The 16,853-nt window shown below is 46.0% G+C and overlaps 1 protein-coding gene across 1 annotated transcript; it reads left to right on the forward strand.

Moving 5' to 3' along the window:
• The first annotated feature begins 15,421 nt into the window (after window positions 1-15,421).
• On the forward strand, window positions 15,422-15,793 carry LOC116517510 (transmembrane protein 100-like). The gene has a single exon (XM_032230502.1). It carries the CDS (start codon window positions 15,422-15,424, stop codon window positions 15,791-15,793), a length of 372 nt encoding a protein of 123 aa, XP_032086393.1.
• Window positions 15,794-16,853: the final 1,060 nt, after the last annotated feature.

Genomic DNA, 16,853 nt, shown 5'->3' on the forward strand with positions numbered 1-16,853 from the left:
ACTCCTGGTCCTGATGAAACCCCTTTTATTTAGTTTAAAGGGAATTCCTTTCCAGCAAAGTCCCGGACAACAGTCTTTCATGAGATTTCACAACTACAGGCCTTGATCAGGCTTGGAGAGCTGCCAGGCTGATATCTTCCAAATTCCACACTGTAGCAGCAATTACTTGGCAAGAAATCAGGAACAGAACTTCCCCCTAATGAATTGGACTAGTTGTCTCCTGCAAACTCCACTCCCCTTTGGCTCCTCTTTTATTTCCTCTGGGAGGTGCCATTCATCGTCCACCTGCAGCCTTACTCCCAAGTAGCTCTCTATTCTTTAGCTGTTCCCTTCCTCCAGCAACTCTGTGCATGCGCACACTGGGAACAGGCTCCAGCTGTTTGTCTGCCTCACTGCTGTCTGACTTTGAAGGCAGCTGATAACTGGCATACAGCCCTGGCCCCCTCTCTGCCTCTGATGCAGAGCCCTCATCAGAGCCTTCCCCAGACTCCAGGACTGGCCCAGGTTCCTCCCCAACCTCCTCACTGTCCGACTCTGCCGCCAGCTCCACTGACCACTGGTGGGCCACAACAAAGTGGTAGTTTGGATTACGAACATTTTCTTTCAGGTCAATCTTGGCGCCGCCCAGCCTGGGAAGTTTCTTTTCATTTCCCTTAAGTCTCAGTGTAATCCAAGCTGAACAGGAGGCTATGCGTGTGGCAGGGATTGTACCTCAGGCCCACAGAATGTTCTAAAAATCTAAAAATCTTTCTTGACGTTCGTTTTCGGGCAAAAGCTGCACTTCAGTCAGCCCTGTTTGTAAAGAGAGAGAGAATGGCCATCCAATGGCTTCCATTTCAGGACGTTTTGTTCTTATTCCACATGTTCAACTTGTTTCTCAACTTTTGGCAACTTTTAAGATGTGTGGACTCCCAGAATTCCCCCCAGCCAGTTTGCATAGAATAGATGGAACATTGAAAAGAGATGGAACATGAAAACATTAAAAAGGAGCCTTAGAGGTCCTCCACTCCACTCACCAGCTCAAATAGGAGACCCTATACCCGTGATGGTGAACTTACAGAACACGAGCCACAGGTGCAGAGCTCTCTGTGGGCATGTGTGCTGTCACCCCCACGCGCACACCTCCCACCGGCCAGGTGGTCTTCGGATCTTTGCTGCGCATGCACAGGGGTGGGCCGCAAATGGGTGACGTGCGTGGGGATTACATGCCGGAGGTGTGGTGCGCTCCCCCCTGCAGCCCATTCTTGGTCCCAGGAGGCTGCAGGGAGGTCTGCATGGCCCAAAACAGGGCACAGGGGCGGAAGATGCACGGGGGGGGGGGTCATGCATGCATGTGTGGGGTGTCATGCGTGCATTGCATTATGGGTGCAGGCACTCGTGCGCACATGCTGTTACATGCACGTGTTCTTTTGGCATGCAATGACAAAAATGCCCTATGCCATTCCAAACAAACAGCTGTCCAGGCTCTTCTTGAAAACCTCCAGTGATGGAGCATTCACAACTTCCAGAGGGAAGCCGCTCCACTGATTAATTGTTCTCACTGTTGGGAAATGTCTCCTTAATTCTAGGTCGGATCTCTCTCTGGTGATTTTCGACCCATAACTTCTTTTCCTGCTCTCAGGCACTTTGGAGGATTGAGATTGATAAGACCACCCCCGCTTCTCTGTGACAGCCCGTCAAATACTAGAAGACGGCTAATACGTTACTACACCGAGTTGTTCTCTGCATTAGCTTAGACTAGGGGTAGTCAACCTTTTTATACCTACCGCCCACTTTTGTATCTCTGTTAGTAGTAAAATTATCTAACCGCCCACCGGTTCCACAGTAATGGTGATTTATAAAGTAGGGAAGTCAATTAAATTTTAAAAAGGAAAGTGCTTCAATATCGGACAAAACCCATACCGCCCACCATGAAAGCTGGAACGCCCACTAGTGGGTGGTAGGGACCAGGTTGACTACCACTGGGTTAGACATACCCAATTTCTGCAATCATCTATCTCTGTAATTTCGCCTCCAGTATCCTTAACATCTCCGTAGCTTTTCTCTGCAAAACTTTCCAGGGTCTGCAAAACTTTCCAGGGTCTCAACAGTAGTTTATTGCTTCACACATGCCAGAGGTGGGTTCCTGCCAGTTCGCACCAGGAAAGGCAAGTGAGCAACTTTGGACCAATCACCAAGACAATTAAGTTCTACAGTAGTCCTACCTTAGGCATGAAAGCCAGCTGAGTGACTTTGGGCCAATCATCAGGAGACAGGGAGTTCTAGTCCCAGTTCGAAAGCACGTAAAAATAGCAATAGCAATAGCAGACTTATATACCGCTTCATAGGGCTTTCAGCCCTCTCTAAGCGGTTTACAGAGTCAGCATATCGGCCCCAACAACAATCCGGGTCCTCATTTTACCCACCTCGGAAGGATGGAAGGCTGAGTCAACCCTGAGCCGGTGAGATTTAAACAGCCGAACTGCAGAACTGCAGTCAGCTGAAGTAGCCTGCAGTGCTGCATTTATCCACTGCGCCACCTCGGCTCCATGCAAGTAGAAAAATAGGAACCACCTTTGGTGGGAAGGTAACAACGTTCCATGCGCCTTCGGCGTTGAGTCATGCGGGCCACATGACCACGGAGACGTCTTCGGACAGCGCTGGCTCTTCGGCTTTGAAACGGAGATGAGCACTGCCCCCTAGAGTCGGGAACAACTAGCATGTATGTGCGAGGGGAACCTTTACCTTTTACCTAATATTGAAATACATGGGAATACATGAGAATTCCTGCATCCAGAGCTTGGTTGGTCAACAGGGACACAAGGTCTCCAAACTCTGCATTTTCCAGGCACATCCTTCACGCACATCAGAAGTGCCCATTTTCCTGGGCACTTCATTAAAGTTTTCCCAAGCACAAAGAGCTGGGTTTTTTTTCCTTTTGGCTTACTTTTCCGAAAAAAACTTAGCAAGAGAAAAGAAAACCTCTCTAGCTAGACTCCCTTAACAAAGATAGATTCTGGGAAACGTCCTTTGTCCCCAGTCTCCTCTTTTCTCCCGTTTGAAACCGACCCTGAGTTGAATGGAACAATTTTTCTTAATTCTTGAATGGATTCAATTAAGCTTGCAATCCCTCTCAACACCCCCCCTCACCCCTTCCTCTCTTTTCTCTCCTGGATTGAATTCCTTGTGCAATTGAACTGGCTTGCAACACACACCGCCCTCCCCTCGTCCACTAAAAAGTGGGGGGGGGGTTGTTCCTAGGAAGAGAAAGAGAGAGATTTGGGAGGCAAAAAACGGATGAAGATGCTTGAGCTGGAAGTTGAGATGAAGGAAGCAGGGGGGACTGGTTAATTAATTAGCCCCTAAAGGCTGAGAGGGTCTGCTAACAGGGTCAGCAGAAGAAGGCCGCCATTGTGCGTGGCTCGCCAGCTCTCGCATACAAAAAGTTTGCCTAAGATGCAACCACCATTTGGGAATTAGAACAAGGCTTTAACAGATTAACAGAGTTGGAAGGGACCTTGTAGGTCACCTAGTCCAACCCCCATCCAGCAGACCTTACACCATTCCTGAAAGATGGGAGTCCAGTCCCTTCTTGAAAGCTTCCAGTGATGAAACTCCCACAACTTCTGAAGGCAACTTCTGTTCCATGGGTTGATTGCTCTCACTGTCAGAAAGTTCCTCCTTTTTTCCAGGTTGAATCTCTCCTTGGTCAGTTTCCATCCATCATTCCTTGTCTGGTTGCTTTGGAGAATAGCTTGACCCCCTCCTCTCTGTGGCAGCCCCTCCAATATTGGAACACTGCTATCCTGTCTCCCCTGGTCCTTCTCTTCCCTAGACTAGCCAGGCCCAGTTCCTGTAACCATTCCAGGCACTAGATGTGTTTCTTGGCAGCCAATTCTGGACTAGCAGAAACTGGTGGGATTGGGGAAGTACAAAGCATCGTGGTTGAAAGGCTGGGTGGCGTTTATTGAGGGGTCCCTGATGTTCTCTGAGCTTGTCATGTTCTCTCGTGAAGGAGAACTCCTCTTCAGGAACATGTCCATCCTTCCACGGAAAGTACATCACAATTGGGACTGGAGGCTAAAACGTATAAAGGACGGTTACTAGAATTAGGTATGTCTAGTTTAATGAAGAGAAGGATTAGGGGAGACAGGATAGCAGTGTTCCAATATCTCAGGGGCTGCCCCTAAAGAAGAGGGAGTCAAACTATCCTCCAAAGTGCCTGAAGGCAGGACAAGAAGCAATGGGTGGAAACTAATCAAGGAGAGAAGCAACCTAAAACTATGGAGACATTTCCTGACAGAAAAATTAATCAGTGGAACAGCTTGCCTCCAGAAGCTGTGGATGCTCCCGCACCAGAAGAGATTGGACACCCATTTGTCTGAAATGGTGCAGGGTTTCCTGCCTGAGCAGGAAGTTGGACTGGAAGACCTCCGAGATCCCTTCCAACTCTGTTATTCTGTTAATTGAATGAAATATCCACAGTCACCAACTCTCTCTCTCTCTTGCTAATTCTGCAAAAAAAAAAGGGGGGGATTGGAGGGGGAGATCCTAGGAAATGTCATGATGAGTAGCTGCATATGCTCCACTATAAACACGCATTTGGCTGGGCATGCTTAGGAAACCATCTGGCTTGTACACTATGCCCTGTGGATTACCAGGCTGAACACATTCAGAGCAGCTAGCTTTCAGTGCAAAGTTCACATCACCTTGCAAGTCAGATAGAAGAGAATATTTGATGGGGTCGGTCAAATATGCAATGAGTCTTGAGTCCCCTTGGACCCACAAGAGATCTAACTCCAGCCTTAAATTCCATTGACTCTTACCTACCACCAATTTCCTTTGACCATTAGAAACTCAGATTATTGTAAAGAGTTTAAGCTTGCAATAAACCTTTATATTCATTTGAAAAAAAAAAGAGAATATTTGTAGTTCAAGGTTAAATTGTGGGGGCCTTAGTACTCTTTGAGCCTGGTGGTTTTCTCGCAGACATTTCATTACCAAACTAAATAACATCATCAGTGCTAGAAAGGAGCGGGGTTTGCTCTTTGTTTATATGCAAGTGCCAATAGAAAAGATGGGTTGAACTCTGGAATCCTTAGTGCTCTCTGTGCTTGGTTGTTTTCCTGCAGATGTTTCATTCCCAAACTAAATAACTGATGTGTCTGATGACGTTACTGTTGTGGCCCGCCAGCGGAGCTGACAGCAGAGTCGGACAGTGGGGAGGTTGTGGGGGAACCTGGGCCGGTCCTGGAGTCTGGGGAAGACTCTGATGAGGGCTCTGTGTCGGAGGCAGAGACGGGGCCAGGGCCGTATGCCAGTTATCAGCTGCCTTCGGAGTCGGACATCAGTGAGGCAGACGAACAGCTGGAGCCTGTTCCCAGTGTGCGCATGCGCAGAGTCACCAGACAAAGGGAACAGCTGAGAAATCAGGGTCGACTTGGGAGTAAGGCCACAGGTGGACGGTGAACGGCCCCTCCTAAAAGAGGAGCGAAAGGGGAGTGGGCTTTTGCAGGAGACAATTTGTTCATTCATTCATTTGTTTCAGGAGTGTGAAGATCTGTCCGTGAATCTCAGAGACTCTGTGCCCAGTCTTTCCTTGCACAGCACTGCGTTTGGACAATATTTACATGGCAGCTTTCCAAGCTAGATAAGGTCTGGAGTTATAATTTCACCTTTGAAAGACTGTTCGCCGGGATTTTGCAGAATGTGAATGAGAGGAATTCACATTCATTTAATAAAAAGGGTTTTGTTGCGACCAGGATTCTTCCTCTTGCTTTTTGGGGAAGCCTAGGTCAGAACAGCTACCTAGTTTGGTAATGAAAGGTTTTCAGGAAAATAACCAGATCCAGAGAATATCAAGGACCGCACAGTAAAGATATACTTAGGAATAAGCTGTTACTGATGCTTTAGAATGGCTATAGTAGAGCAGTATTTCTCAACCTTGGTAACTTGAAGATGTTCGGACTTCAACTCCCAGAATTCCCCAGCCAGCGAATGCTGGCTGGGGAATTCTGGGAGTTGAAGTACGGACATCTTCAAGTTGCCAAGGTTGAGAAACACTGTAGTAGAGACTGGATATGATCATATTAACTCAGCCTAATTGGCTGTTTCTAATTGACATAGATTTACGGAAATTCCGGCTTTTGATTCTGAAACTGGGCCTGGATTCTGTCTTTGATGGCTCATTTTCTGCAAGAATGCTGTAGGTGAACCTCTGCTTGGCTCCTGAACCTAATGTGAGTTACTAGTTTTCTGCTCCACTGAATTCATGACAGGTGATTTCAGCGGCTCAGCTACATTCTGGTTAGGTTAAGGCGCAGCAAAACACTTTCTCCCCCACCCACCCCCATCATCAGTTGGACTGAAGGAAAGAAAGATCTTCCTGGAGGAAAACGCCAAACTTTTTAAGAGCCAGGAATTTGGTAAGACGATGCTGGATCACAAGGAAAAAAAGATGGTGTCCGTTTAATACATATCCTGTTTGAATCGGATTCTATCACCCCCATCGGTTGGGAGGCGTGACATCACAGGGCTGTGTCCTCACGCCAACAACACAACACACCCAACTTCATTGTGACTTCTACCCAACACCTATCAATAGCAACCACCTGATGTGGCTTGATGTGAAATACAAACCTAATGAGTTCTGGCCATCATTCATGGTTAATTTGAACGTAGCCTGTTTCCCCGAAAATAAGACCTCCCCGGATAATAAGCCCAATCGAGCTTTTGAGCGCAGGCCTCCCCTGAAAATAAGCCCTCCTTCACCTCAGAAATAATAAGACCTCCCCAAAAATATTGCAACACAGCAGCAGCCATGAGATGCCCACGCTTGCCCTTTCCTGCACCTCAACAATAATAAGAGCTCCCCAAAAATATTGCAAGCCTCCTGCACCTCAAAAATAATAAGACCTCCCCAAAAATATTGCAAGCCTCCTGCACCTCAAAAATAATAAGACCTCCCCAAAAATAAGGCCAAGTGCTTATTTCAGGGGTCAAAAGAAAATAAGACCCTGTCTTATTTTCAGAGAAATGCGGTAGAATTAAACTTTACAAGGCTTTGAGCTTCTTGCATTTCCCTGGAAGCAAGCAGAGTTGGATTCTTGGTTTTGGGGTCTCTCCCTCACCTGATTTGCTGGCAGGGTGGAGACAAGGATGAACTGACCCACTTTGGTTGGGTGATGGGAAATGAACCACGGCTTTGCTTTCTCCTTTGGCCAGCCCAGAGCAAAATTGGAACCCTTGCTTTGAAAATCCTTTGGTTTGAGCCAAGAGAGAGAATTCCCTACAGTGGTCACCCTCTGTTGATTTTCTAAAAGTTTCTCTTTGTGAGCTTCCAAGGAGGCAGACCAATTGCGTTTTCAAGAGCGTTGAGAATTTGTGAGACACTTGAATGCAGAATGGCTCGGATCATGAAGTTCCCTCTGATCTTCGGTCCCTGTTGCGGGGGGGGAGGGTTAAGAAAACCCCAAATAATTAGTTGTTGGTGAAGGCGTCACATTGCAATTGAATCATGGTTTGCCCCACTGTGATGTTAAACTAGAACTGGCAGGGTTTGCAGCCTTAGAAACTGCAATGCTTGGATTCACACAACCCACCAAAATCAAGGAGAGAGTAACAGAATAACAGAGTTGGAAGGGGCCTTGGAGGTCTTCTACTCCAACCCCCTGCTCAGGCAGGAAATCCTATACCAATTCAGACAAATGGTTGTCCAATCTCTTCTTTAAAACCTCCAGTGATGGAGCACCCACAGCTTCTGGAAGCAAGCTGTCCTACTAAATAATTATTTTTCCACTGTTAGGAAATTTCTCCTTAGTTCCAAGTTGCTTCTCTCCTTGATTAGTTTCCACCCATTGCATCTTGTCTTGCCTTCAGGTGCTTTGGAGAATAGGTTGAACCCCCTCTTCTCTGTGGCAGCCCTTCAAAATACTGGAATACTGCTATCATGTCATCCCTGCTCTTTCTTTTCACTAGATTAGGAATACACAATTCCTGCAACCATTCTTCATAACGTTTTATTTATAACTAGCTGATAACCCAGCATTGCCTGGGGAATTTATTTATGTTAAACCTGTATTAGACAGAAAAAGGAATGAATTATATCTATAGTGTCAAGTCAAAGTAATGCTGGAAAACACACACACACACACACACACGAACCTGAATCTAAAATGCACACTATCACTGTCAAAAGTACTGTGATTTGACACTATAGATATTCCATTCCATTTCATTTTAGCAGCCCAGCCGTTCCAGAGTTATGCTGGAACACGCACGCGCACACACACATGCACACACACACGGAGTCTGAGGGGTGTTAGAGGTGTTTTATTCCCATAGTATTTGTTTCCAGAAAGTAAGTCACCTGTGTACCAAGTTTGGTTGAAATTGCTCAAGGCGTTCCAGAATTATGCTGGAAAACACACACACACTTATATATATTTAGCTGTATCTATTGCTTCTTGCCTTGCCGTCAAGTGCTTTGGAGAATAGATTGACCCCCTCTTGCTTGTGGCAACCCCTTAGTGGAACACTGCTATTGTGTCCCCGCTAGTCCTTCTTTTCATTAAACTAGACATACCCAATTCCATACATTATTGCAGGTCTGAATAAGGCATGAAAGTCTAGCCTCTCTTTCAAGGTTTTTCCTGAGTGGTTTACTTGTTGGTCCTGCAGTTCATAAGGCTAAGTCCAGAAGAAAGAAATTGCATAATGTTGCATTGTTCGAACACCTTCCTCTTAATAAAGGGATAAATAGTGCAATATTTTCTTTCCATTTATTGTATTTCAATTTTCAACCGGCATATTACCGCATAATTCATCACAAACTGTACTTTAGAAATGCTTCCAATCTAATTATAAACGATTAACAGTGCAAATATAATGAAATAACCTAGAGTACTAGAATCTAAATGACTCTCAGAATGAATATTTAAAATCCACACGGCTCTTTAAAAATGCATTAAATTATCCTAAACAAATGCCGAAATAAAACGATAACAATAACATCATAACAGAGTTGGAAGGGACCTTGGAGGTCTTCTAGTCCAACCCCCTGCTCAAGGAGGAGACCCTATAGCATTTCAGACAAATGGCTGTCCAATCTCTTCTTAAAAACTTCCAGCACCCACAACCTCTGAAGGCAAACCGTTCCACTGATTAATTGTTCTCACCATCTGGAAATTTCTCCATAGCTCTAGGTTGCCTCTCTCCTTGGTAAATTTTCATCCATTGCTGTTCTGACCTAAGTTTCCTCAAAAAGCAGGAAGCAGAGTCCTGGTCCCGACAAAGCCCCTTTTATTAAATGAATCTGAATTCCGCACCTTCACATTCAGCAACCACCTAGTAAACAGTCTTTCAAAGGAATGTTTATGATTACAGACCTTATCTATCTTGAAAAGCTGCCATGTAAATATTTCCCCAAATGAGGTGCTGTGCAAGGAAAGACTGGGCACAGAGTCTCTGAGATTCACGGACAGATCTTCGCACTCCTGAAATGAATCTAATGACTGAACGAACAAATTGTCTCTGGCAAAAGCCCCCTCCCCTTTCGCTCCTCTTTTATTTCCTATGGGAGGAGCCAATCACCTTCCACCTGTGACTTTACTCCCAAGACGACCCTGATCTCTGAGCTGTTCTGGCAGCTCTGCGCATGCGCACACTGGGAACAGGTTCCAGCTGTTCCTCTGCCTCACTGCTGTCTAGCTCTGAAGGCAGCTGAGAACTGCCAGACAGCCTCAGCCCCATTTCTGCCTCTGATGCAGAGCCCTCGTCCAAGCCTTCCCCAGCCTCCAGGACTGGCCCATCTTCCTCCCCATCCTCCTCACTATCCGACTCTGTTGCCAGCTCTGCGGGTGAGCCACAATACTTGCTTCTTGTCCTGCCTTCAGGTGCTTTGGAGAATAAGCTGATCCCTCCCCCCCTCTTCTTTGCGGCAGCCCCTGCCTCAAATATTGAAATACCTTCAAAACTCTCCAAACTAAGACTAAGCAGTAGAATTAACTAACAATAAATTAAATCAAGGGCAGTTATTCTAGGACTAGAAAGGTATTTCCTCTAAGGAAACAGATGCATGACTCACCACCCACCAAGACATCTGAAGAGATACATCACGAATGTTTTATACGCAAGTCAACCTTTGGTCTCACCTGATTGATACAACAGAAATAGGCCGGCTGAGGAACACACAAGACAAATCCAATATATCAGCTGGGGAGCAAAAATATTTCCTTGCTTCCTGTTGCTCATTTCTCACTCAGCTATAATCCAAGGGATGATTTAACCCAAAATAAATGCCCAGGGTAGGATTTGGTACTCTGGACAGTTCCCTAGTGCTGGATTTATGCAGAAGGTGAAAATTACATGTTCATAAATTTAATCCAGGTAGTCCTCGATTTATGATCGCAAGGGGGAACCAGAATTTCTATTACTAAGCCCAGCGGTTGTTATATGAGTTGTGCCCAGTTTTGCAACCTTTTATTTTGGCATTTTTGTTGAGAGAATTACTGCAGTCGTTAAGTGAATCATGCAGTCGTTATGTGAATCTGTTTTCCCTTGTGGACTTTGTTTGTCATAAGCTGCTGGGAAATACATGGCATTTGCCAAATTCCCAAATTGCATCATCCTCACTCGTTTACAGAACTTCTGCCCCTGCTTAGACCACCAGGGAATGCTATTATTATTATTTTTAAGTAGTGGCTGATCACCTGCCCAATATGGGGGGAAACCAACAAATCATTACCTGTTGTGTGATTTGGAAAATCTATCTATCTATCTATCTATCTATCTATCTATCTATCTATCTATCTATCTATCTATCTATCTATCTATCTATCCATCCATCCATCCATCCATCCATCCATCCATCCATCCATCCTCAAATTAATCTATCTATCTATCTATCTATCTATCTATCTATCTATCTATCTATCTATCTATCTATCTATCTATCTATCTATCTATCTATCCATCCATCCATCCATCCATCCATCCATCCCTATCCCTATCCCTATCCCTATCCCTATCCCTATCTCTATCTCTATCTCTATCTCTATCTCTATCTCTATCTCTATCTAAAAACGGCTGTGTGTGTCTATGTTCCAGCATAACTCTGGAACACCTTGAGTAATTTCAGCCAAACTTGGTACACAGATAACTTACTCTCTGGAAACAAATACTGTGAGGGGAGGGGTAAGACACCCCTAAAACTCCTCAGGGTGTGTGTTTTGTTAAGGTACAGCCTGTTGTGCCTTAAAATGGCTTCTATTGTACTGCCGTAAAATGGCTTCTACTGTGCAGTGCAATGGAGTTGCCATGGTAATGGCTTCACAGTATTCCACAAGGGGGAAAATCCAACATTAGAAATTACCCTTGGTCCAGACATTCCCCCCTATAAATAAATACCCGGGCAATGCTGAGTTATCGACTAATCATGGATAAATAAAGAGCTTCCTCGGAGACACAAATGACAACCTTCATTAAGAACCAGGCCAGTGGTCTACGTAAACCAGGAATTACTATTCTGGCGATGTATACAAACCGTGGCCACATTGAACCTCGGCAAAGTCTGAAAAGCTCTGTAGAAAACCTGGTTAGCTCTTGGATGGAACACCAAGAGGAAATACCAAGATCTTAGACTAGGCTAGGAAGTAAACAAGCAGAACATTACCGATGGAGGTTATGCACAGTTAATTCTTTGAACGTAGCACAAATAAGTTTACATTAAAATGAAACACAGCTCAGTTTATTTCTTAAGCTAGGCCCACCCTTGTTCTTCTAACTTTTTGAAGACATACTGAAGCTGGAGGAGAAAAAAAAATTATCTTGAAGTAGTGTTTAATCTGGTGCAAATTTATGACACTGTTTTGTGGAGAAGCGTGTGTTCCACGCCTAGCTAAGAATCATGTTTTTTTAAAAAAAAATATTATGCCATGATCCTCCCAGTTACCAGTCACTAGACTGTTTTAATTCATCTCCTACTTTGAGTATTTTATTCTAATGTTTTTGTTTTTCACTAAGCTTTCAGTACTGTCCGTGTGCCATTCCTGCCTCAGTTGATTTATTTTTCTGGAGATAAATTCTAACACTGCTTTCTTGCCAATTGCTTTCTTTGCTTATCTTCATTCTGATGGCTAATTTATCTGCAACTCTACTGGATTTTCATTTTCAACACTCTGCTGATTTCTAATATCTGCCCCAGCTCAGTTCAGGGTATTCAATCCTGTCAAACGTCTATGGGGATGCTTAGTCATCAGGATTATCCCAAAGGTCCTTTTTCAAGAGGCAACTACCGCATTTTCTGGAGCATAAGACGCACCTTTTTCCCACCTAAAAGAGGGTGAAAATTTGGATGGGTCTTATACACTGAATGTAGCCCCGCCCACCCACCGGCCCCCACCCTTTGGCCTCTGCCTCCTAGCAATTTTCCTCCTTGTAGCAAAGGGGGAAAATGGGGCTTGTGGAGGCTGCAATGGGCTATAGAAATCCCTGCAGCCTGAAACAGCTGATGATCGGGATTCAGCCCAGGCTGAAATTGAAAGTGAAACTTGCTGTCGGCTCCATGAGGCAAATTGCTGGGAGGCAGAAGCAGATTTTTATCCCTTGTTTTCCTCTCAAAAAGCTAGGTACTTCGAAGCGTCTTATACTCTGAAAAATACAGTAGACTTTCTGGTCTTTAGGTTTTAGGTTTAGGTTTTATTTCATTTGTATGCCGCCCTATTCCCGAGAGACTCGGGGCGGCTAACAATCTGGAGGGGAGGGGGATACAAAATAAAAATAAAAAGATAGACAATTTAAAATAGAGCAACAGACGTAACCTCGCATGGGGCTGAAAAATTCAGCCCCAGGCCTGCCGGAACTGCCAGGTCTTAGTTGCTTTGCGGAAGGCCGGAAGGGTGGTAAGGGTCCGGATCTCAACGGGGAGATCGTTCCAGAGGGCCGGAGCAGCCACAGAGAAGGCCCTCCCCCGGGGAGTTGCCAGCCTACATTGGCTGGCAGATGGAATTCGAAGGAGGCCTAGTCTGAGGGATCTAATAAGTCTTTGGGAGGTAATTGGCAGGAGGCGGTCTCTTAAGTAACCAGGTCCGATACCATGTAGGGCTTTCTTTGAAGATGTTTCACTTGAGGACACAGATAAACCTCCAAGTGGCCTCAACGACTCTCTAAAAGGATGCAAATGACCAGCTCTATCTGCAAGGAGTATAAATCCTTCCATTCCCCACTAGCATCCGGTCAGAGCTGAAGAAGCTTCCTTGGATGAGAAAGCGAAACATCTTCACAGAAAAACCAGAAAGTTCAGTTGCCTCTTGAAAAAAACACCTTTGGGACAATTTTGTGAAAGGTTCTTAAAATGTGTAACCCAACAACATATTCATCTCTGGGGGGGTGGGGGTGGGGAACAAGAAACAGAGGATTCCTGAGAAGAAATTCTCAAATTATGATCATAATGGAGCTTGCCCATCACGGTCATAACTTGTGACCATCATAAAGCGGGTCAGTCATGTGACCAACCTCATTTTATGAACTTGTTTGCAGTGGTCATTAAACAAATGGCATGGTTGTTAAGTGAACCCTTGGTCAACCCTGTTGTAAGTATCCTCAAGATAGATCTGTCAGAACTGGTCATAACTCAAGGACTATCTTTATTTCTTCGAGATCTGACCACAGGCCGTTGAGCGTTGCATTCTGTTCTCAGGGTATTCAAATGAATGTTACTTCCAGGAAATTAACAAGCAAGGCTGAATCTAAAAGCTACCCTCAAGATGTCTTCTTCATCAGCTGAAACTGATCTGTTAGATTTATGAAATGCAAGAGCTCAAGATGGCGTCTTCTGAGGTAAGTTAAGCTGAGAGAAAAGGACTGGCCCTAAGTCACCTGGCTGACTTTTATCCGTAAAGAAGAACTAGAATTTGGGTCTCCACACTACTAATCCAGTATTTTGACCATGATTTATCTAGGCTTTTGGGCTGAGAGAGAAAAATTGGCCTCAGTTCCCTCAGGAATCTTCCATGCCTGAAGCATGGCTAAGAGTGACATGATAGCAGCCTTCTAATATTTGAATATAATATTTGGACATATTCTTATATTAATATTTAATATTAATATAGGGGCACAGTGGCTAAGATGCTGAGCTTGTCGATCAGAAAGGTTGACAGTTCAGCGGTTCGAATCCCTAGCACCGCATAATGGAGTGAGCTCCTGTTACTTGCCCCAGATTCTGCCAACCAAGCAGTTCGAAAGCATGTTAAAAAATGCAAGTAGGAAAATAGGAATCACCTTTGGTGGGAAGGTAACGGCGTTCTGTGCGCCTTCGGCATTTAGTCACATGACCATGGAGACGTCTTTGGCTAGCGCTGTCTCTTCGGCTTTGAAACAGAGATGAGCGCTGCCCCCTAGAGTCGGGAACGACTAGTACATGTGTGCGAGGGGAACCCTTACTTTAATATTTGAGGGGCTGCCAGAAAGAGGAAGGGGGTCAACCTATTCTCCAAAGCACAAGATCTAAGAGATGGAAGACGATCAAAGAAAGATCCAGCCTAGAATTAAGGAGAAATTTCCTGATAGTGACCAAAAAAAATATCAACCCCTGGAACAGTGTGTCTTCAGAACCTGCAGGTGCTCCATCACTGGAGGTTTTCAAGAAGAGACAGGACAGGCATCTGCCTGAAATGGTACATGGCTTCCTGCTTGAGCCGGGGGTTGGACTAGAAGATCTCCAAGGTCCCTTTCCAACTCTGGTGATCCTGATACTGATCTGGCCTTCCCACTCCATGAAACCTTCCTAGTTGCCCCACACTGAACAGAAGACAGAGACGGCAGTTTCTCTCTGTCCCCCTCTTTGTAAAGAAAAGCTAAAAGAACTCCGACACATCCAAACTTCTGAAGCAGGTCGACAAATCTCAATAGAAGCACTTGGGTCAGGATTCGTTGACCAGGACAAAACCAAGAAGTCGTCATCACAAACGATGAAAGCAGTCACCCCTCCTTTCTGTCGTGTGTGTTTGTGTCTGTCGTTTCCCCCCCCCACCAGGATTCCAGGGGAGGAGAAAGGATGGTTTATTCAGCCCCTGCCCTCTCCCCGTCAGGATTTTTCTCCGAAACAGTTAACAGCATCGGAGCTCCTGCCCACACACATGATCTCATTTCTCCTGCCTGCCAATCCCAGCCATTGGCTGCTACAGCAAAAGAATCAGTGGGAGCCAACACTGGTGCAGAAAGCTAGAAACCTTCACCAGCCAGAAGCAGCCAGAGAAGAGAGAGAGAGAGAACGCAACAAGAGAAGAAATGAGAGAGAGAGAGAACGCAACAAGAGAAGAAACGAAGGAGAGGACTTTCCTTGTGGTTCTCCACTTCTAGAAAGAAGCGACGTTGCAAGAGTTCTGGATCTACGTTTTTCCCAGAGAGTTGGGGGTCAGAATCTTCCAACGGGGCACCTGTCAGAATGATGAACTGTAAGTCCAACTCGCTGACTTGCCTCCAAGGGGGAAAATCAGGGCTGCCTGTAGCTGCCACCACGGACTCCACCGCCACTTTGAATAAGCTAGCCCTGGCCACGGGGGGCACCGAGAAGTCGTGGTACCGTTGCATCTTCCCCTTTGGCATCGTTGCCTTGGTGATCGGCATTGCCGCCATCTGCATCACCTTCACCATCAATGGGCCCCAGATGGACATTGCCAAGGTGGTCTCAGTGGCCACTTTGCTCTTTGGAATCGGCCTCCTGGTGGCTGCCTTGGTCTGCTGGCGGGCCAAACGAGAGCGTCAACGGAAGAAGCAGCGGGAAGAGCCCCTTCCCTTAGAGCCGGGGGGTCTCTGAAGCCCACCTTGAGACGAACACCCCCCCCCCAGGAATCAATCTTTGCTGTAGAGAACCCTGTCGTTTTCATGTCATCCATGGCAGAGGTTGGGAAAGAAGCTATGGAGACGCACATCCCATGTGTCTTGGGGATGGAGAAGCATAGAAGCTAGCCAGGGGCCCCTTGGAGCTCCTTTAACTCAGCGCGATGAGTGGTATTATGGACTAGTTAAGGTGGTCAGCTCAGGCTAAGGAGAACGGAGAATAAACCCCTGCAGGTGAGCGACCAGGATCGGTGCCCAGCTGACCATACTTCAGCCTTTCCCCTTTCCCCATCCTCTAGGAAGATGGTTTGATCTCAGCCAATGGGGCTGTGGACAAAAACCCCCAAGGACTAACTTCAGGAAGAGAGTAACAAAAATCCACAGTCCTTTCCTTGAGGATATGGACTGCTGTTTTCCAGTGCAGCTGCTGCGCCCACCTCTGTCTAACGGTGAAATAAACAAACCCAAATATCCTTTTTTTGGGGAAAAACCTGAAACTTCAATCCCAGGGCATGGAGCTGGAGGTCGTGAGAAGTTCCAAGTGGCTTCTAAGTGTGCGTCGTTTTTACCCCCCCCCCCCCGTCTTTGGTGATCGTGGGATGAAGAAGGAGACCAGGATTCCACCTGGGCTTATAACAGCCACCCTCATTTTCCCACGTGTGAAACCAGGTTGAAAGTTCCTGCGCAACTTTTAGGCACAGACAAGGATTCCCTTCGGCGGCCAAGAGGTTCAACAAGTGAAGACGGAGAACCTGATTTGTTCTCGGGTGGGAAAGTGGGTGGCGTGCCAAGATGCCCGCCTTGCTTTGCCAAACCTCACGACGATGCCGAGCCAGCTGTCGCAACTGTCACTGCTCCTTGCAAAGTGGTACAGCTTCTTAAGACTGTAAGGATTTGAGGGAGGGGAATGTGGGAAAGAAGGGAGGTTTGATTTATTACGGAGTAGCAGTTTGGTGTCTCAAAACGATGCAGCCATGCCCGCCCCTCCCTCTCCTTTGGAAGCACTGTGTAGTAGGGAGTTGGGAGATAGCGAGTGA

Source organism: Thamnophis elegans, chromosome 14 (assembly GCF_009769535.1).
Source record: "Thamnophis elegans isolate rThaEle1 chromosome 14, rThaEle1.pri, whole genome shotgun sequence".
Taxonomy (NCBI): domain Eukaryota; kingdom Metazoa; phylum Chordata; class Lepidosauria; order Squamata; family Colubridae; genus Thamnophis; species Thamnophis elegans.

What these genes read in the sequence shown, in the direction of transcription:
- LOC116517510 (XM_032230502.1), top strand. Translation starts at nt 15,422, where the DNA reads ATGATGAACTGTAAGTCCAACTCGCTGACTTGCCTCCAAGGGGGAAAA.